At 44.9% G+C, this 22,081-nt stretch overlaps 1 protein-coding gene across 1 annotated transcript; it reads right to left on the reverse strand.

Annotated features, from left to right (window-relative positions):
* Nucleotides 1–13,888: 13,888 nt before the first annotated feature.
* LOC125507380 (double-stranded RNA-binding protein 6) lies at nt 13,889–19,273 on the reverse strand. The gene is made up of 3 exons (XM_048671971.1): nt 18,841–19,273; nt 15,751–15,970; nt 13,889–15,364 (listed from the first exon to the last, which is right to left on the reverse strand). Exons 1-3 carry the CDS (start codon nt 19,084–19,086, stop codon nt 14,250–14,252), a joined length of 1,581 nt encoding a protein of 526 aa, XP_048527928.1. The 5' UTR covers nt 19,087–19,273; the 3' UTR covers nt 13,889–14,249.
* Between the last annotated feature and the right edge of the window lie 2,808 nt (nt 19,274–22,081).

Raw genomic sequence — 22,081 nt, forward strand, 5'->3', positions numbered from 1 at the left:
TATACAAATGTTTGAGGTATTAAAGTGGCAGCTATTTTTCCAAAATGCCTTTGTTGGCTATTATTCGAGTGCGCCTTCTCTCAAAATGGACATGAAAAATACCACAGCATGTCGGGTGCCATTCCATGAAAGCATGCCAAGTTTCATGAATTTCAGACGAGTTTTGGATTTACTAGAATTTAAAAACAAAGTATCTCAATGTTTTGTTGGCAATCAACGGTGCCCTGGTGTTTGAAATTCATTCCCATTTCCTGCAAGGGACCTAAGCATGCACCCAAGGACACGGATTTGATTTTTCAACCAATTTATATGCATTAGAGCATGTAGTTCAAATTTGAATTATTCACATAAATGCATTGAAAACTCATTTTTATGGACATTCATTCATTCCCATTTCTTGCATGGGACCTAAGCATGCAACCAAGGACAAACATTTGATTTTGCAACCCATTTTTATGGACAGGGCACGTGCGTGTAGTTCAATTTTGAATTATGCACATAAATGCCTAGAAAACTCAATACGTATAAAAATGTCCAAACGATCCCTGAAAAAATCCAAAATTTAACACGACACTTCTGTTGTTCTATGTTGACACCAGGAAAAAAATGAAATGAAGAAGAGGCGATGAATATCGTTTTGTCCACAAAGGTGACACGTTTCCCTAACGGAACCATGAGGCTTTCTTGTGAGAAGCTCTGATTTGTGAGAAGCTTATACCACAACCTGCCCCAAATGGTACAATATTTTTTACCCCAGCATGTTGATGCCATTCCATGATAGCATTCCAAGGTTCATGAATTTCAGATGGGTTTTGGATTTACTAGAATTACAAAAGCAAGTACCTCAACATTTGCCGGAGAGCCACGATGCTATGGTGTTCGAAATTCATCCCCATTTCTTGCATGGGACATAAGCATAAACCCATGGACACATATATGATTTTACAACCCATGTTGGTGCACCGGACCATGTGCATGTGCTTTAATTTTGAATTGTGCACCTGAAATGGCTAGAAAACCAATTTAATGTATAAATTTTCCAAACGACCCCTGAATAATTCCAATTTTTTTATGACACGCATATAGTTGCATGTTCACTGCAAATAAAAGGTCTAGCAATTCAAACACCATCCATTGCCACTGTGACCTCATTATGTAATACAAATCAAGATGAAAAATCAAGTAGATCCCACACAGTTTATTATCACCAACCCTGTGAGATGCAGCACCAAATATCTTGGAGCACCGTCAGATTATAGTACGCATACGGCTTACGCGAGAAGGTGCGACGGCTACAGTCCACAGCCCACTCTGAATAAGGGACCGTGTCTAATGACACTTTGCACGCCAGTTTTTTCGCTGAAGCGATTCCAAATTTTTGGCTTCAGCGGAAAAATCTACCTCCCCGCCCCCCCCCCCTTACCAAAAGCCACATTTCCCCTGTTTCCGCCTTCCTTTCCAAGTTGAAACCTTCACTCCTTGCTTGCAGCGCCGCCTCCTCACCGGCGACCCTCCTTCATGCTACTCGGCCTTGCCTATCCAGGCAGGTAATCCACACTTGACCCCCATCCTCCTCCTCCTCCTTCCACATCCCACATGCCCCGACCGCCAACGCGAGCGCGACACCTTCCACCCAAATCACCGACCCCTCCACCAAATAAGCGCCGCCCTAAGCCATGGTGCACGCAGTATAGCCAGTATCTCAAGGAGCATTTGGTAGCGGAGAAGCAAATCGCGACCGCACGCGCGGATGAGGTCACGATGGCTGCCATTCGTGCCGACCCCCGGATCTTGGAGGAGCACCTCGCCTTCGAGGCCACCATCAACGCCTCACACGCCGATGCCGCAATGTGGTTGGCTTCTTTAAATGACAGTTCGTTGCATTTTCTCGAGGCCACCGTTGGTGCCTTTTACAAAGACTACGAGGTGTTTTCTCAGCGTGCACGTGCTTACCTCATCTCGAGAGCCAGCAGGTTGGTACCCAGAGCAGCTCAGGCAACTCACCACTACGACGCCACGAAGCGGAGGCCTCGTCCTCTTCCATGTCCAAGGAGCCAATCGTCATCGATATCTCCGACAATGAGGAGTAGCTTGTCTTATTAGCTCACTATAAGGACCCATGTTCAGTTTGCTAGCTACTGCCTTTCCATAACAAATTCTAGTGAATTATGATATCTACTTTTACCATGCAATCTTCTGCTCTAAAGTATATGTTCTATATGTCGTGCAATGTGGTGTTCAGTTAACTGTTTTATTCAATTCTGCAAATGTGATGTTCAATTCTTCAGGGTGCAATTTTCCAAGTTGTCTAGCATGCTTGGTTTGGTTAACTGTCCGATCTTCTGTTAGGAGTATGTTATATTGTGCAATGTGGTGCTCGGTTAACGTTTGGTTCATTTGTAGTGGTGTTTAGTTAACTATTTGGTTCAATTCTGCAATGCGATGTTCAATTGTTGTGGGTGCATTCTGTTATTTTATACCATGTGAGAAATAAATCGAATTTGGTTGTACTAAATACATGAGAAACAAATACAATTGCTATATTTCCAAGTTGTTAAGCATGCTTGGTTTGGTTAACTGTCTAATTTTCTATTAGGAGTATGTTATATTGTGCAATGTGGTGCTCAGTTAATGTTTGGTTCATTTGTTGTGGTGTTTAGTTAACTATTTGGTTCAATTCTGCAATGCGATGTTCAATTGTTGTGGCTGCATTCTGTTATTGTATACCATGTGAGAAATAAATCAAATTTGGCTATACTAAATACATGAGAAACAAATACAATTGCTATATTTCCAAGTTGTTAAGCATTCTTGGTTTGGTTAACTGTCTGATCTTCTATTAGGAGTATGTTATATTGTGCAACGTGGTGCTCAGTTAACGTTTCTTCATTTGTTGTGGTGTTTAGTTAACTGCATGTGCATAGTCCGTTGTCTAATAGCACGTTATTGTGCAATTGCAGGAACCATTCTAATATTTAGGTTTTTAACAATTTGGTCTTGCACATGTAGGTCCTGCTGTCAGAGGTTTTGACCCACTGTTCGACCCTTTTTGCATATGGGGAAATGAGTTGTCCATGAATATCAATCAAGTCAAGAAACTCAAAAATATTGTTAGAATAATGAAATTAGCGACAAAAAATAACAAGATCTTTGTCTACACAATGAAGAAGACACCAGTTCACTACAAGATGGTACTAACTATTATACCTTGCCTTTTTTATTCCTTTGGCCCATTTCCAATATAGAGAAGATATTTATGCACATCCTTGTTTTCAGGCCTTTCCAAAGCAGTTCACTGATGATTACCTCTCAAACCACCTCTATAGTCAGGAGGCGAGGAAGGTTTTCATACAACACCCACGGTTCAATATTGAAGTGTTTCTGAAGAGGACGAAGGACGGACGGTCAATCATCCATAGGCACTGGCCTAAAGTTGCAAAGACCTTCAACATGAATGAAGGATCAATATTCGCCTTCCGCTTCAGCAGTTTTCCAGATGAGATGCATCTGTCTATATACCGTCTATGATGCTAATTTCGAAAGGTTCTACATGTTGCATGTGAAACTTGGTGCTGGTGCAGTTGTGTAATGGGGTAGCTCAGTGCTGAAGCTATATCATGTTGTCCTCTGATGTATTTTAATTATGAAATTATGCTTCCTTAATATGGAAATGAAATATATTATGTGCTTAATATGAATGTAATTAGATTAATAAATGGATTATTAATAATAGGGCAATTAGCCTGCTAATTGGGTTTTGCTATTGCAAACGGTTACTGAAAAAATACCGTGGGCGATGACCTCTGGCAATGCACACAGTTTCTAGGAATAAACTGTGTTGGATCAATGAACAATCACACACGACTTTGATGTCTACTACGCAACTTTATTCTTGTAGACACGTGTTGGGCCTCCAAGAGCAAAGTTTGTAGGACAGTAGCAATTTTTCCTCAAGTGGACGACCTAAGGTTTATCGATCCGTGAGAGGTGTAGGATGAAGATGGTCTCTCTCAAACGACCCTGCAACCAAATACAAGAAATTTCTTGTGTCCCCAACACACCCAATACAATGGCAAATTTTATAGGTGCACTAGTTCGGTGAAGAGATGGTAATAAACGTGCAATATGGATGGTAGAAATATATTTTTATAATCCAAATAAATAAAAACAGCAAGGTAGCAAATAGTAAACAGGCACAAAAACGGTATTGCAATGCTTGAAAATGAGGCCTAGGGTCCGTATTTTCGCTAGTGCAATCTCTCAACAGTGCAAACATAGTTGGATCATATAATTATCCCTCAAAGTGCAACAAAGAATCACTCTCAAGCTCCTATTAGCGGAGAACAAAAGATAGAAATTGTTTGAAGGGTACGAGACCACCTCAAAGCTATTCTTTCCGCTCGATCTATTCAAGAGTTCATACTAAAATAACGCAAAGCTATTTTTTCCGTTCGATCTTTGCTAGAGTTCGTAATAGAATAACACCAAAGCATATTCATATTCATAATACTCAATCCACACAAAGAACTACAAAGAGACCCCAAAGTTTCTATCGGAGAAAATATAATAAAAACGTGCATCAACCCCTATGCATAGATTACCCCAATATCACCGCGAGAATCCGCAAGTTGAGTGCCATAACGTATATCAAGTGAATCAATATGATACCCCATTGTCACCTCAAGTATTCATACCGCAAGACATACATCATGTGTTCTCAAATCCGAACATTCAATCCAACATGACAAAACTTCAAAGCCTAAAGATTCAATTCATCACAACAAGAGTATAGAGGGGAGAAACATCATATGATCCAACTATATTAACAAAGCCCATGATATATATCACGAGAGAGAGAGAGATTAAACACATAGCTACTGGTACAAACCCTCAGCCCCGAGGATGGACTACTCCCTCCTCATAATGGTGGCCGCCGAGATGATGAAGGTGGCCACCGGAGATGATTCACCCCTCTGGCAGGGTGCCAAAACGGGTCTAGATTGGTTTTCGGTGGCTACAGAGCCCTGCGGCGGTGGAACTTCTGATCTAGATTAACCCTGAGGGGTTTCGGAATATTTGGGAATTTATAGTGCAAAGAAGGGGTACTGGAGGCCACCGAGGTGGGCACAACCCACCTGGGCGCGCCAGGGGCCCCTGGCGTGCCCTGGTGGGTTGTGCCCCCTCGGGGCACTCCCAGGTGCTGCTTTGGCCCATCGGGAGTCTTCCGGTCCATAAAAACCCACAAAAATTTTTGCGGTGTTTGGACTCCGTTTAATATTGATTTTCTACGATGTAAAAAACAAGCAAAAAATAGCAACTGGCCCTGGGCACTGGGTCAATAGGTTAGTCCCAAAAAATGATATAAAGTTGCTATAAAATGATTGTAAAACATCCAAGAATGATAATATATTGGCATGAATACTTCATAAGTTATAGGTACGTTGGAGACGTATCAGCATCCCCAAGCTTAATTCCTACTCGTCCTCGAGTAGGTAAATGACAGAAGAAATAATTTATGAAGTGTGAATGCTAGCAAAGTGCATAAGTTTGATCAATGATAATTTCAATCACTTTTTCCTAGCATCATAACAGCAATTCTTTCTTATAAAACTTCTCATGTTATAGTAGCAACTAATTCACATGTTAAGGTTCAAACAATGAATTCTCTTGAAACCCAACAACCTATGTTCTCAGTCACCAAGCAATTGTAATTCAACTTATTCAACAGAGTTTAAGTAAGAGCTCCACATACTCAACCATCATATAGTCCTCGATAATTGCTAACACTCACCTTGTACACATGAGCAAAACGTTTCAATCAGACACATAGAAAGATAGGGGCTTATAATTTCACCTCCCAACGTATTCACCTCAAGGGTGATGTCAACAATAATAACTCATGCTACCCATATCCAACTGGATATATGTGCCTAGATCTTTCCTCACCACATGATGCTTGCCAAAAGAGAAAAATAAAAAGGAATAGAGAGAAGAACTTTGACTTTTTGCATAAAAGTAAATACATAAAAGTAAAAAGATAGGCCCTTCGCAGAGGGAAGCCGAGGTTGCCATGCGCTTATTTGTTTGTATGCTCAATCCCTTAGTGTAAAAGAACATCATGTTACATTGCCCCTTGTGATAGCGACCTTTATTATGCAGTTTTTCGCTTTTATTCTTCACCATCACAAGTTCGTGCAACGCTCAATTTTCTCTTACACTAAATGATCTCACACTTTTAGAAGCAATTTTTATTGCCTTTTTGCACCGATGACAACTTACTTGAAGGATCTTGCTCAATCCTTAGGTAGGTATGGTGGACTCTTGAAAATAAGATTTGGGTTTAAGGGCTTTTTGATGCACAAGTAGTATCTCTACTTGGTGCGGAATTTTTGGCTAGCAAAGATGGGGGGCAAGCACCACATGTTGAAGGATCTATGACAATATAACTTCTGTGTGAATATGAACAAATATAAACCATTACGCTGTCTTCCTTGTCCAACATCAACAATTTTGGCATATAATATTTTGATGGGGGGTCACAATCACAAAAGATTTCCATGATAGTGTATTTATATGTGAAAGTTCCCTTCCTTATACTAATTATTCTTGAATTGCTTGTATGACCAATATTGTGATTGTCAAGCCTCAAAAGATTTCACTTTTTAAACCCAATGTGAAGCTACCACTAGGCATGATATGATTTCAACTTCATGGCATTCAATTTAGTCAACAATTTACTCATAGGAAATAAGTGAAGCACAAGAGTAAATGACATAGAAAAGAGCTTCGTTGACGGGATGTGAATGCCGCTTACTTAGCCTCCCTGGCAACTAATATTTAAAAACTTTCAGATCTAAGTATTTTATTAAAACAGCAAACAAAATGAAAATAAAATGACATTCTAAGAATAGCACACATCATGCGAAGAAGCAAAAACTTAGGCTCAATCGATACTAACCGATAATTGTTGAAGAAGAAAGGTGAGATGCCTACCGGGGCATCCCCAAGCTTAGATGCTTGAGACTTCTTGAAATATTATCTTGGGATGCCTTGGGAATCCCCAAGCTTGAGCTTTTTTGTCTCCTTAATTCCTCTCATATCACGGTTTTCCCAAATCTCAAAAGCTTCATCCACACAAAACTCAACAAGGACTCGTGAGATAAGTTAGTATAAACCAATGCAAAAACCTTATCATTCTCTACTGTGGAAAATCACTAAAATTATTATTCAACATTGCATACTAAATGCCTCTGCATATTTAATACTCCTATCCTCAAATAAGATCATTAAACAAGCAAACATATGCAAACAATGCAAACATAACAACAATCTGCCAAAACAGTATAGTCTGTAAAGAATGCAAGAGTATCAATACTTCCCTAACTCTAGAAGTTATGAAAATTTACCACAGTGTAGAAAATTTATCAGAGATCATTTTGCAAAAAGTTTCAACATTTTATCACATTCTAACTTTTCTAGGGAATGTTTGCAACAGCGGTAAACTTTCTGTTTTCAAACAGCAACATGTATACTTACAAAATAAGCATGGCAAAGGCTATCATTGCCACTTTTTTTGACAGAAAGACTGTAAGGGAACCCTCTACAGTATAATTGGTGCAACAAGTCCAAATTGCAAGTACCATGCCTTGAACCTGGGTGGGTGGGAAGGCATCAGCCCCTTCCCACCACTAGGTTGTGCCTTAGTCTGCCATTGCCGCTTTTATTGAAATAAAAGATGCAAAACATTATTCTAAATAAAAGCAAGCAAATCCTAACAAAATAAATTGACGCTCCAAGCAAAACACATATCATGTGGCGAAGGAAAACATAGCTCCAAGTGAGGTTATCGATAATGTTGGAGACAAAAGAGGGGATGCCTTCCGGGGCATCCCCAAGCTTAGTTGATTGGATCTTCCTTGAATATTTCCTTGGGGGTGCCTTGGGCATCCCCAATCTTAGGTTCTTGTCACTCCTTATTCTCCTCATATCGATATCTCACCCAAAACTTGAAAACTTCAATCACACAAAACTTAATGGAACTTTGTGAGATAGGTTAGTATGATAAAGAGCAAACCATTCCACTTTTGGTACTGCCAAAGACAAGATTCATAATTGTTCTCACACAATGCCTACTGTATCATATCATCTCTATAATTTATATTGAGCAATACAAGCCATAGAAACTAGAAAACAAGCAAACTATGCACTGAAAACAGAATCTGTCAAAAACAGAACAGTCTGTAGTACCTATGGCCCTCGGGTCTATTTTCGATCATATAAGTTTCCGATCTACTATTTTCCATCATATAAGTTTCCGATCTACTATTTCGCAATCTTTTACTTTCTGATCTATAAACCAAAAATATTTACTTTATCATTTGTTTAGTTTCATCTATCTCTATCAGATCTCACTTTTGCAAGTAACCACGAAGGGATTGACACCTTGGTTCTCAAACTGAGGGAAATACTTATCTCTACTTTGCTGCATCACCCTTTCCTCTTTAAGGAAAAAACTAACGCAAGCTCAAGAAATAGCAGCGCGCCTCGTGAGTGGGCGACGCGATCTTAGCGCCCTACCACCGCAACCTCTTGGGCTACCCGGTCCAGGCGCTAGCGCTGGCGCTCGAGGGGTGCATGCGCGTCAAGGGGCGCACGGTGCACAATCTGGCTGCTAGCCTCATCATGGGCCGGCACAGGCACTCCGCGCGGTGGGTCGCGCGACCACGTGTCGTGCCGGGGCTCGACGTTGTCGCTACGCAAGGGAGGAGGCGGAGGTGCGTCGTGCGCCATGTCGCCAGCGTGAGACGGCGGAGGACGGAACGAGTGGGAGGGCGACGGGGCCTCGCCCGCGGCATTGAGGAGTTCGGTGATGCGGCCAAGCCCGGCGTCGTAGCCTTCATTGGCCGGGCAGTAGCGCAATAGCTCACACGCCATGAGCAGCACGACCTGCGCATCCACCGGCCTACAACGGGCGTGGAAGGATAAGGCCGTAGCTAGGGTGAGCGAAGGCGTGGCGGTGCGGCCGTCGGGCTGCATGGAGGAATCCTGCTGCTCGTAGGCAGCGGGGTCAGTGGAAGCGTTGGCCGAGGTGGAGCGGTGATACGTCCATTTTGCATCATGTTTTCCTACTATTATTTATGATGTTTTTATGCATAATAATATTTTTTCGAGTAATTCTAATGTCTTTTCTCTCATAATATGCAAGGTACACACAAAGAGGGAGAATTCCCGCAGCTGGAAATCTGGACCTAGAAAAGCAATGTCAGGCCACCTATTCTGCACAACTGCAAATAAGCTGCAACTTTACGGAGATTTTGTATGGAATATATGAGGAATATTGGAGCCAATAAGTACCAAAGGGGGCCCACCAGGTGGGCACAACCCACCTGGGCATGCCAGGGAGCCCAGGCGCACCTTGGTGGGTTGTGCTCCCCTCGGCCCACCTCCGGTGCCCATCTTCTGGTATATAAGTCATTTTGACCTAGAAAAAATAAGGGAGGACTTTCGGGACGGAGCACCGCCGTCTTGAGGCGGAATTTGGGCAGGAGCACTTTTGCCCTCCGGCGGACCGATTTCGCTGGGGGAACTTCCCTCCCAGAGGGGGAAATCATCGTCATCATCATCACCAACAACTCTCCCATCTTGGGGAGGGAAGTCTCCATCAACAGCTTCAACAACACCATCTCATCTCAAACCCTAGTTCATCTCTTGTGTTCAATCTTTATACCGGAACTATAGATTGGTGCTTGTGGGTGACTAGTAGTGTTGATTACATCTTGTAGTTGATTACTATATGGTTTATTTGGTGAAAGATTATATGTTCAGATCCAATATGCTATTTAATACCCCTCTGATCTTGAGCATGATTATCATTTGCGAGTAGTTACTTTTGTTCTTGAGGTCACGAGAGAAATCATGTTGCAAGTAATGATGTGAACTTGATATGTGTTCGATATTTTGATGCTATGTATGTTGTGATTCCCTTAGTGGTGTCATGTGAACGTCGACTACATGACACTTCACCATATTTGGGCCTAAGGGAATGCATTGTGGAGTAATTATTAGATGATGGGTTGCGAGAGTGACAAAAGCTTAAACCCTAGTTTATGCGCTATTCCGTAAGGGACCAATTGGATCCAAAAAATTAATGCTATGGTTAGAATTTATTTTTAATACTTTTCTCGTAGTTACGGATGCTTGCAAGGGGGTTAATCATAAGTAGGAGGTTTGTTCAAGTAAGAACATCACTTAAGCACAGGTCCACCCACATATCAAATTATCAAAGTAGCGAACACGAATCGAATCAACATGATGAAAATGACTAGATGAAATTCCCGTGTACCCTCAATAATGCTTTGCTTATTATAAGAGACTGTTTTGGCCTGTCCTTTGCCTCAAAAGGATTGGGCTATCTTGCTGCACTTTTGTTACTATTATCGTTACTTGCTCGTTACAAATTATCTCGCTATCAAACTACTTTGTTACTTACAATTTCAGCACTTGCAGACATTACCTTGCTGAAAATCACTTGTCATTTCCTTCTGCTCCTCATTGGGTTCGACACTCTTATTTATTGAAAAAAGCTACAATTGATCCCATATACTTGTGGGTCATCAAGCGGCGGCGGTCACCATGGCCCGTGGGCTCCAAAATCTGGGTTACGCGACCCGCCCGGCGCTCGGCACGAACACGGCGAGCACCGACCATGGAGATGGTGGAGCAGGAACCTGACTGAGGCGAAAGAACTGTGGCACACCCCTACCTGGCGCGCCAAATGTTGGAATCTGAGCTCCGGGGACCCAAAAAAGGTTCGAACTCTAGGGTGTGCTCACTGAACCTCGCTAAGCCCTGCCTCCCTGCTCACTACCTCACGGCGATGCTCCGGCGTGCTCGAGTGGGGGGAGATGAACAACAGACACGGCAGTTTACCCAGGTTCAGGCCACCTTGCGGTGTAAGACCCTACTCCTGCTTTGTGAATGGATTGCCTCGCAAGGGAGGATGAGTATGAGAGTACAAGGGAAAGTGAGAGGCCTCGGGAGGATCCGAAATTGATAGCCCTCTATGGTGGCGGCCTGCCTATACTTATACTGGCCTTGGTCCTCTTCCTCCAAAAACACTAGGCGGGAAGGGTTGCCACGACGGCCAATTCGAAGGGGAACATGAGTATAGTTTATCCTGACTAAAGGTGGTCTTCACCTGCTAAAGCTTCCTGCCATGACGCACCGATGGGCTCGGTGATGACCTTCGTCCTGGTGAGCCCGCCGTCCTGGTCTTCTTGCACCAAAGTGGCGACCTTTGGGGATTGCTCCGGGAACCGATGCGATGTGCATGCTCCCTTAGCACGAAAGAGGAAAGCCTCCTCACTTGCGCCCGCTGACGCCCCTCTACCTTCGCTCATCGCCGCGCGCGTCACCCACGTGAAGACGCAGGGCCACATGACTCCTCCGCTTGATCCTTGATTTGTACGCCTCCGCAAGGGGCCTCGGGAGGCAGCCTCGGGAGAGGGCCTCGCGAGGCAGACTCGGGAGAGGGCCTCGCGAGGCAGACTCGGGAGAGGGCCTCGCGAGGCTCTTGTTGACACCCGACGACAGGCGCCTCGCGAGGCGAGGTCCTCGTGAGGGCCCTGCTCGCGAAGCCCTGGCGGTGGGCTAGCTTGGGTCTTCTGACGGCGCCACGTACTAGGCCGCAGGCAGACGGGGGTGGGTACCCCAGTCCCATGGTCCCGACAGAATCGAAGAACTCATCTTGAATCATTTGGTCAAGCTCCGTCGACCCATACTCCTCGCCCGACGAAGCATCGGAATCCATCATTTTACCTAACAAAATCACAAAAAATCCGGTCGGTCAATGTGTCGAACACATCAAGCGCAAGGCGGAGCCACAGAGTTGCCGGATGTACCACGGTGGCGTCTAGGCCGGCGACGACGTCCCTCGTAGCGAGGAAGGGAGAGCTCTTCCAGAACTGGCGGCGGAGAGCCTGGGAACGGCTGTGTAGCGGGTGCGACGACGGAGTGCGAGACGGACGACGCGGAGGAGGAAGAAGAGAGGAGATAACAAATGGATCCGGCTGGCCTTCGGAGTGGATTTAGTGCAATTTGGGATGTCACGGGTTGTCGGGTCCCATATATGTCTCATATTTGGGATGAATATAGGAGGTGTTGGTCAACCCAGACGTTTGAGGGATCCGTCTAGATTGAAAAATTAACCGGACAGTGACCAAACAGTTCACCCGTATATATAAGACGGGTTTGAAGCACCTGGCTGTAGACGCTCTTACTACTCTGACTGGGAAGGCCCATCACCAGGCCACTGGCCTTGGCAAGTTAATCCAGAAGAAAAGAGACGAGACGGGGGCAGCAACCAGCCAGCAAGCGGCAATAAATTTGGTTTTGATGGCATCAGTGCCATAAATTGGCGCCTTCCTGTTAGCTGGGCGTCCATACTGTGTGCATCAATGGTGCACTGTCCCCCCTCCCAATTATTAGCACCGTTCCATCCTCCTTTTCCCTCGATGAGAAAAGAAAAAAAAAGGGCCATCGGTTCCAGTTGGCACAGCGATCAAGACAACGCCGCCGTCCATTTCTTTTTCATTTTCTGATTGAGGACGTGAGTCACCTCCGTCGAATTCATTGCCAAAAACACAAAACAGCTACGAGTTCGAAGTTAATGAGCAGGTTGCAGGCCTCCGCAGATGCCTGTAGGAGTGTACTCGTGCTGCTCGCATCGACGTCGTAGCTCAGCTAGGCGCCTGAGCCGTCCAGGAGCATCAATGCGCGTCCTGACGTCGTAAATGGCATGCATGCATGGCCCGGCGTCACCTCACCGCCCCCTTGTAAACCGCGACGGAACGCAGCTGGCTGTGATCAGACGAGACGCGCACGCGACGACGCAGGATCAGACGGTATGCGTGTACGTTACAGGCGGCGCAGGAAGATTTTAACTTTCTTTTTAGGCAAAGGAAGATTTTAACCGGCCGCCTGGGATGGACGAGAGCCGTTATGGCTCGCCTTCTTCTCGACCCTACTACCCTACAGGCGCGCACTGGTTCCGGGCCTGCGCCACATGAACCCACCCACGACGGCGACGCGCTGGGTCAGCACGCTGTAGGGAGGTCAAATGGTGGTACTCCCATACGCTGTAACGGAGTAGTAGTACCACCACAGACCACACCGCACAGGCGAACACTCGCCGGCCCGCCGCTACAGTAGAGACACGCCCGGCATCTGCATCGGCATGCATGCAATGCAACACAGCGCGATGCAGCGACGGTAAAGTGCACGCTCTGCCGCTGATCCAGGCGTCGGCTGACGCCCCTGCGGCCGGCTCCGACGAGAGCGTTTCTTTGCTGGAAGGACTCTGGGGCTGGCTGAAGGCAACCGCGGCTGCCGTACCGGGTCACACGGTTCGTGCGCGCTGCTGCGGCTGTCTGCGGCCATGCACCGGCCAGACAGACAGCGACTTCGTTTTTTTTTAAATGTTGGGACAGCGACTTGAGTTTTGATGATCTACTAATAACTCGGTACGTTTCGACGTTAATCGCGTAACCGAAGCAACGTAGCGGTCCCAAATTGGCTTTGGGGCGGACGGGGACCGGTGTCATGCAGTAGCACATTCCCGAAGGAAGGACGAGGAGGAGCAAGCAGAGTAAAACTCGACCCCCATTTTAACTTGCATCATATCAATGTAGTACTACCTCGGAAGTTTATGTTGATATATTTTTTATAATATATGACTTATATTAGGTTGTTTAAATTGACGATCTAAAGGTACGCGCATGCCCTGTAAACTGAGAGAGAGATAGTAATATGATGAGCAGCAGTAAATGTATACTACCAGAGAACAAAAAGCCAACCAAAACATGGATTAACAATGCAAACCAGGACGATGGATCGACGACAGTAATAATTACCAAGTTTAGGATGTAATAATTGCCACCTCATAATCCTTCCCTAGAGGCACGCAGTGTCCACCTCATCATTGGGGGGTAAAGGTAAAGCCAGCCAGATCGACCACCAACTGCCATATCCAGGGAAGTATAACCATCTCCGACTCCGAGCAACCGGGCAAACCACCTAACCACTGCATGAACAAAAAGCTAAGGTGTCCCTACCAGAATGCAGCTTGCCCAGGAGCCCCTAACCAACCGACGCATGCCAAAAACTAAACAGAAAGGGATGTGATGTGCACAGGAGGCAGCTAATTACAAAATCTGACAACAAGGACAAGATGGTTTGCGCTTCACTCAAAGTCATTTTATCTCTAAAAGCTTGATGATGCCCTCCTCCAGTGCTGCTTCAGTTTCCAGGACGTCCTCACGCGCCTCTTCACCCTTGTCCGCATCATCATCAGCCCCAGACTGGCTTGATGTCACAGCGCTGTATTCACTGGTAGAAGTAGAAGCAGAACTAGCAGCAGCAGCAGCAGGGCATGGGACTACTTCACTGGTGACCACCTCTGAAGCTTCCTTGACTTGATCTGGAACCTCAATCTTAACCGGAGGCCCAGTCGCCGCAGGTGGTGCGTCCTTACCTTCTGACAATGGTTCCTTTGCTGGCTGGGGCTGCACATCCTTCATCTGAATGGGCATCACAGACGACGACATCGATCGCTTAAACAGCTGGTGTTGCGCATCCTTTACCTGAACAGGCATCGCAGATGACGGCGATTCCTTGGTTGGCCTCTGCTGCGCATCCTTCACCTGAACAGGGATCACAGACGACATCGATTCCCTTATTGCCTTGTGCTGCACATCCTTCATCTGAACAGACATCACAGGTCTTGGACGCTGAGCAGGACCCGAGGGAGCAAAGTGTGGAGAAGCCGGCCTGATGCGAACTGGGGATGCCATCCGGACTGACGGTGGGTTGCTCAGGAGAGGAGGAAGCTGCTGTGTGCGTCCACTTGGAGGTGGGAGAGGTGGAGCAGAGAACACAGGGATAGAGCTCCTGACTGTGACCGGAGGAGCCATACTATGGCAAGGCATACGGTAGTGCCCAACTGGGACATAAGGGGCAGCTTCTGCGGCCGGGAACCTCGACCTTGAATTAGAGTTTTCAATGGGCCAGAACGGTGACTGTGATGCTCCATCAGCCGCGGCTGGTGACTCTGGTCTGGATCTTGAACTAGACTTTGGCCGGAATAGAGGAAGAATCTTCGAGTAACTGGACTGAGAGGATTGACCAAAACAAGGCTTCCTCTCTGGTTGCATGGGAAATTTCTTGGGAAATGGTGAAGCATTGGGATTATTGGCCATCGCTATCTTTTCCTTCGTGCGGTAGTTGAGAAGGGCTCGGGCAATCCTCATCTGCTCCTGCTCATCATTGTTCTCCGGTTCATTGGTCGTAGTCGCCTCCTCACGTGCCACTGTTTCAGAGAGGGAAATAACATGAGCGAAGTGCTGCTGTGTAATACTGTAATGACAATGTTACACAGCAGATATTGACAAACATATTTTACAGATGCTGTAATGAGATCAAAATAAAATCAAGCTGGCATGAGAGACACATCAGTTAATGGTCCATTTAGCCACTACAGGAAAGCTCTGCTAAGTGAAATGGCATATCAAATGCACCTAGCTAGATTAGAACTTAAGAGGAATGGGTCATTCGCATGCTAGACCTAAAAAAATAATTTAGGATCACAAAAGTTTCCTTTCTTTTAGGTGAATAATGTGGTCGTAGAAACTACGAAAAAGGAATGACACTATTCTTTGTTTAATGAACAATGCATTGCAATGAATAAACACTCACATTGTTTCAATGAAGCCCAGGCTGCAGAAGCAGCATTTTTTTCAGCTTGCTTCTTATTCTTAGCATGATCACCTGTAAAGGTGATCCCCGCTAACTCTACTGTGCATGTGAAAACTGGCAGATGGCCAAGGCCAGACCGCTCTGTTGTATATGAAGGCAACGGTGCCCCAACTCTCTGGGCTACTTCCTGTAGAAGGTTTTTGTAAACCCCTGTTTCATCCTGTTTAACATAAATGTACCACCAGAAGTAAGTAGTGTAACAGATTATGGAGTAAAAGTTGTGGATACATGACACTACTTGCAAGATCAAAGAGAAATCACGGAAACAGGTTAATGATTAAGAGACAATGATCAGCCATTGCTCTTTCATGAACAGAAGCCAATAATATCAAACAAAGAAGGGAGGCTTTCAGAATTAAAAAGCAAGATGACTTCTGAATTAAGACAATGCTGGCCTATCTAATATACTTCAACAGCAATGATTACGGTTTATAAAAGTTTAAATAGGAAGTGGTCGTTGAGTTATCTATAGCTATTGGCTAATTAGAAAGGTAGTTAACATGATGGAACATCTGCCTTAGCAAAACTGATTAATCTAACCAAGGAACATGAGTAGTTTCCAAAACTACATAGATTATTCTTCGTCTTCTAATGCAAAATGGGCACATTTAGAGGTGAGTTAAAAAAAACATAGACAGATTCTGGATACAAACCATCTGATAATAAAAGCAAACAATTCTCATCTGTTAGTATTTGAACAACTACTCATATAAATAGTAACATTCCAGTCAGCATCTAAGAGACCCGAGGGTGGAGGTACTTGACCACGAAGTTCACTTAGACTAAGGAGTCGGAGTCAGTTGAACTGTACAAATCTACAGATATAACATCAATGGACCTGAAGAGGATTTTTCTAAAGAAATTGTAAACAGTACCATTTTTAACTGTGTAGAAACAATGGCTCAATACTCGGCTGCAACTACCCTATCACTATTTACCATCGCTTTCGGAGTTTAAAGTTTTTGTGAAACTTTTCCCATTTTTTAATGTTTTTATTTTCAATTGATGTCATAGCCCTTTCTGCAACAAATATTGTTTAACAATCATCACGAATCGGTGGAATACTAATACCAATTCCTTTCATAGTCCAAACTCTGAAAGGTCAAACCCTAAATGCAGTCAACAATGAGACCTGCCTAACATTTGACCAACAGTATTTCCAAATGACAGTAAACGCAAAGGGATCCAATTCACCAGAACCAGACCCCCTCTGCCACAACCAAATCCATAACCATCATTTGCAAGAACTTTGGTCAGAAATATCATGACCTTGTTTAGGCAATTGGGAACAAGCAGTCTCGAACCAAATCACCAAAATTCCACGGAGCAATCTCTCCATGTACGAACGCGTCGGCGGTCGCACTCAGCCCGCACCAGGATCCTGCGCTGCCTGCCTAAAAGGCAGGGGGCAAAGCGACGGCAGCCCGCACTAGCACCAGCAGCGACACCCACCCACGTCCTCCCTCCCAGAGATGAGACACAAAGAAGGAACCAAAGCACCCCGCACTAGGCAACGGCGGCGCACCCATGGCTAGCCCGAGTTGACCGCACGCACTCGGCGACACCAACGCCAACGCCGTAGTGGCCCGGCAGCACACACAGAATGGCACCACCATCCATCCAACCCCCTCGTTGTGGGCTGCGTGGGGGCCTGCCTGCCACTAAACCCCCCGGGCCCATCCGCATTGACCTGCGACGCCGGGTTAGGTGCGGGCGGCCTCCCATTCAATTCCCCCCCCCCCCCCCCCCCCCCCCCCCCCCCCCCCCCACACCACTGTGAAGACCGAAACCTAATCTACGCCCACCCCCACGATAAAAAAGTTTTGCTCGCCACTGATCTCTCTCATCACCCTACACGGCCGCTGATCCCAGTCCAAAGCCACACACGTCCCGTTCGCTGTCAGGTCAAACGAGCACATGTGCCGCCGTGTACCCGCCACTTTTCTTTCTCCTTTTCTTATTAGTATTACCAGTCGTAGCAGTATAACGTGTTCCCATGGCATCTTCTTCCCACCGCGCGTACCGGGAAGGCTACTACTACTACTAGTCTTTACTGCAACTCGGCTTCCGCTCCGGGTCAGGTTCATACGGCGGGGTTTTACTCGCCCCCCATCAATGCGCCATTATTACTGCCCGGGTTTAGTTAATGTTAATCAGGGCTTACGAAGACTTTCTGGCGAGGGGCTGACGAATCCGGTGGAAAATCGTGGGAGTTGCGGCCGGCCAGGACCCGAGCGCCAACTCCTATGAGCGGGCTAGATTGAAAATTATTGGTGGGGATCCGTCGCCGTTACGTCGCGAGAGCACAATTAACGACGGATTAAAGAAATGGGGATCCATGGGCGGCTTGTCGTAGTACGAATAATTAAGTCACTTAATTGCGTCTATTAGTACTGCATTATTACGTAGAGTGGCAGCTATCTATTCTTTTCAAAAATTACTCCACTGTGCGAGCGAGGGAACAGATTACTTTTGTTAAACAGATGAATTTGGAAAATAGTAACTGAACTAGTACTTCATCGGCAACTTTTTCTGGGGGGATCCTCCTTTTGGGAAAGGAGAAATACGCTGAAGTTTTTGACGCGGAACTTTTCGTGCTGACTGCTTACTCCGCGTTCGGTCATGCCGCTGACGAAGCCCCAAGCCCCCAGTTCCAAACGAGACAAAACCTAGAAGCCACGACTAAGCGACGAATCTGATCGAACTAAAAAGACCAAGGTAAACCATGTATTCGTGCAAGATTTCTCCGTAATCCCCTGCATTCCCCTGTGGCCTGTGCGGAACTCATAAGCTAGTAGTACATGGCTAATCACCCACGCGAATTCCGCAATGAGTTGTGAGAACAAACAATGGTGACAGTACTAATTGTAGTATGAGAGGATCAGTTAAATCCCTCCCTGGAGAAGCTCCCTTTAATTCAACCACGAACAGATGCTAGCGAGCAAAGGTAAACTCGAGAAACACCCAGAACAAATCAGAGCAACAGGAACAGCTAGTAGAAGCTAGAGGATGGAGGGAGGGGGGTCGTACCAGGATGCGGGCGGCTAGGGAGTAAGAGGGGCCGCGCCGGGCGAGCGCGGCAAGGGCGACCTCGGCGGCAGCATGCTCGGCCTGGCGGAGCGTCGTGAAGAACCCGGGGCTCTCGAATTGCTCGCCGTTGAAGATGACCGCAGCTTTGAACCGCGGCGCGTGGTCCGGCCCCTCCCGCAGGCAGGTGTACGCCGGCAGGTTGAAGCAGCTCCGCTGCGCCAGCTCCTGAAGCTGGTTCTTATACATCGCCGCGGACCGCCACTCCTACCCACCCGGCCACCGCTCCCTTGATTCCCACCGCCGATTCTAATGCCGGCCGCCGTGGCCGGAGATGGCTACAGCGAGAGATCTACCCAGAGGCAGAGGTGGAGGTGGAGGAGGAGGGGAGAAGTGTGGAGTGCTAGGAACGGAGAGGGGAGCCGATTTATATTTTTTTTCTTTGGCTTTATTTTTGGGATGGGTTTAATGCTAGTGCCCTGCAGTTATTAGCTTGGCTGGACCGGGAGGATGACAGCAGGACCCAGAACATCCTGCGCCTTTTTTATTTTTCTGATTTCTGAATTTAGGGCTGGAAGATCTGTAAATTCAAATAAACTATTAAATGCTTTTTTTCTGAACTTAACTTAGGGCTGAAAGATTGGCAAATTCGAATATACTATTAAATGTCACTGATTAATACGGAGTTGAACTAAATCAGCGATATCTAAGATGAACCGAAGGAAGTAATATCAATTATCTTGTCACATTATTATTTCGATCTAGAAACTAAAAAAATGGTTGTTCACTCATACTATTTCTCATAAGCAAGTATATTTGTTGTTATTTTCTCTTTCATAACTTTAAATAGTTTAGAAACACTAATTGTTTAATGGGAATATGTCATTCTTGAGGTGAGAGAGAGGGTCGACCAGCGGCACATCCACTTTCATGTCACGTGGCAAGTTCTTTCTTTCCGAAAAATAAAAATGTGCAGGATGTCCTGGGTCCTGTTGTCATCCTCCGGGTCCAGCCAAGCTAATAACTGCAGGGCTGAACTTACGGCTGGAAAATCGGCAAATTCGAATAAACTATTAAATGCCTTTTTCCTGAACTTACGGCTGAAAGATCGGCCAATTTGAATATACTATTAGATGGCGTTGATTAATAGTATAAAGTTGAACTAAATCGGCGATGTTTAAGATGAACCGGGGGAAGTATCAATTATCTTGCCACGTTATTATTTGATGTAGAAAATTAAAAAAAATTGGTCGTTCATTCATACTATTTCTCATAAGCAGGTATATTTGTTGTTATTTTTCTTTCATAACTATAAATAGTTTGGAGACACTAATTGTTTAATGGGAATATGTCATTCTTGAGGCGAGAGAGAGGCTCGGCTGGTGGCACAACAACTTTCATGTCAGGTAGCAAGTTTTTTCTTTTACTTTATAATTTGGAGAAGGTTAATGACGATGCATTGCGGACTGTGGTTACTAGCTTGGCTGGCCCAAAAGGATGACAAGGCAAACCATGAGGCTTGTCATCTTTCTTGTTATAAATTTAAACATGGAAGATGTGCAAATTCATAATCATGATTTATCTTATAATAACATTGTTGATTTTAGATATTGAAAAATAACATGATAACATAATTTTGTTGGTGTGATAACATCTTTTCATAAACAACTAACAGGTTAGAATGATGGGTATGTATTTTTCTCTCTACTAACTATAAATGGCTTAAACCCTTGTTGATATATGGGAATGTTCAGTCATTGTTTCGGAGAGTGAGGCAATACATATTTTTCTTTGCCTTTATTTTTTGGAGAGGTCTAAGGCTGGTGCTCTATAATTGCTAGCTTTTTCGGACTTAGGGGGGATACAGCAAGGACCCAGTACATTGCTCATTTTTATTGTTCTGATTTCAGGGATGGGAGGTAGGCAAACTTGGGTATACATTTTTATTATTCTCATTTTAGTAATTGAAAACATAAGAAATGAAGATAGATTTGGAGAAGCAATACATGTGTTTGAATGTTGGATATTTATTTATTTTCCCTGGTAACCATAAATGGATTAAAAAGCTTATTTCTAGATTGAAATATTGAGACATTCTTTGAGTGAGAGAGCGTCGTGCAGGAGAACATCCACACATCGAGCCAATATTTTTTTGTTTGCCTTTATATTCTGGAGTAATAGAGTTGTTACTAGCTTGTCTTGACTGGACAGAGAAGATCACAACAGAAACCCATGAGTCCCTGATTTTACTGTTTTTAATTAAGATATTGGAGCTGGGGGAAATTTGAATTCATCCTACAACAATATTAATAATTTTTATTTTAGAAAAGCAAAATAACAAAATATTTGTTCTTTCTGTGGTAGAGATAGCATCCTTTTAGAACTCAACAAAAGGATTTGAATGCCGGATATTTTATTTTTTTGGTAACGTTAAATGGTTTATAAACATCAATTGCCAGATGGGAATATTGAGTTATTCTTTGATGTAGATATTGAATTAATATTCAATGATAAATATTTTTATAAACATAGGATATTCTATTTTATTAGGTAACATTAAATGGTTTATAATGTCTATTGCCAGATGGGTAATGCCAGAGTGGAAAGACGATACATATTTTTCTTTGTCTTCAGTTTTTGGTAAGGCTTAATGGCAGTGCCCTATAGTTACTAGCTTGGTTGGGCTAGGAGGATGACAGTATAGACCCAACACATCCTTGTCTTTTACTGCTCTAAATTTGGAGATGGGAGATAGGAAAAGTTATGTTCTTCATTCATCTTCTTATTAAAGACAGCCTTGCTCAGTGGTTTGGCATGTGATTATGCAACCCAATGACCCGAGTTCAATTCCTAGAATTAACACGTGATGCAGAGGGGTTTTCCTCATTTATCGAGGATCAAGCTTGGTGTATGGTGAAACCACTCATCAAGAAATACCTGAATACTCATTTAAAAAATTCTAAGCACCATGTTTACCTTGGTACTCATACTAAAATGGTTGTATGCATCTGTAGTTGGTGCAGAGGTCGGGAAGTGAAAATCTCTCCCATTTTTCGAACCTGGAAAGACTGAGTCCGTCCCGAGTCGCCCCCGCAGGTGATGGGAGGGAACCCTAGCCACCTCCCATCGCCCCTCCTCTCGCTCCCTCCTCCCCTGCCGCTGCCAGAGGGCGTGATCGGGCAAAGTCCGACCAGCTCCGGCGACGGCAGGGTTCTTCCGCCCCCTCGCCTATGGATCCAATGCA

The sequence above is a fragment of the Triticum urartu genome, chromosome 1 (assembly GCF_003073215.2).
Source record: "Triticum urartu cultivar G1812 chromosome 1, Tu2.1, whole genome shotgun sequence".
Taxonomy (NCBI): domain Eukaryota; kingdom Viridiplantae; phylum Streptophyta; class Magnoliopsida; order Poales; family Poaceae; genus Triticum; species Triticum urartu.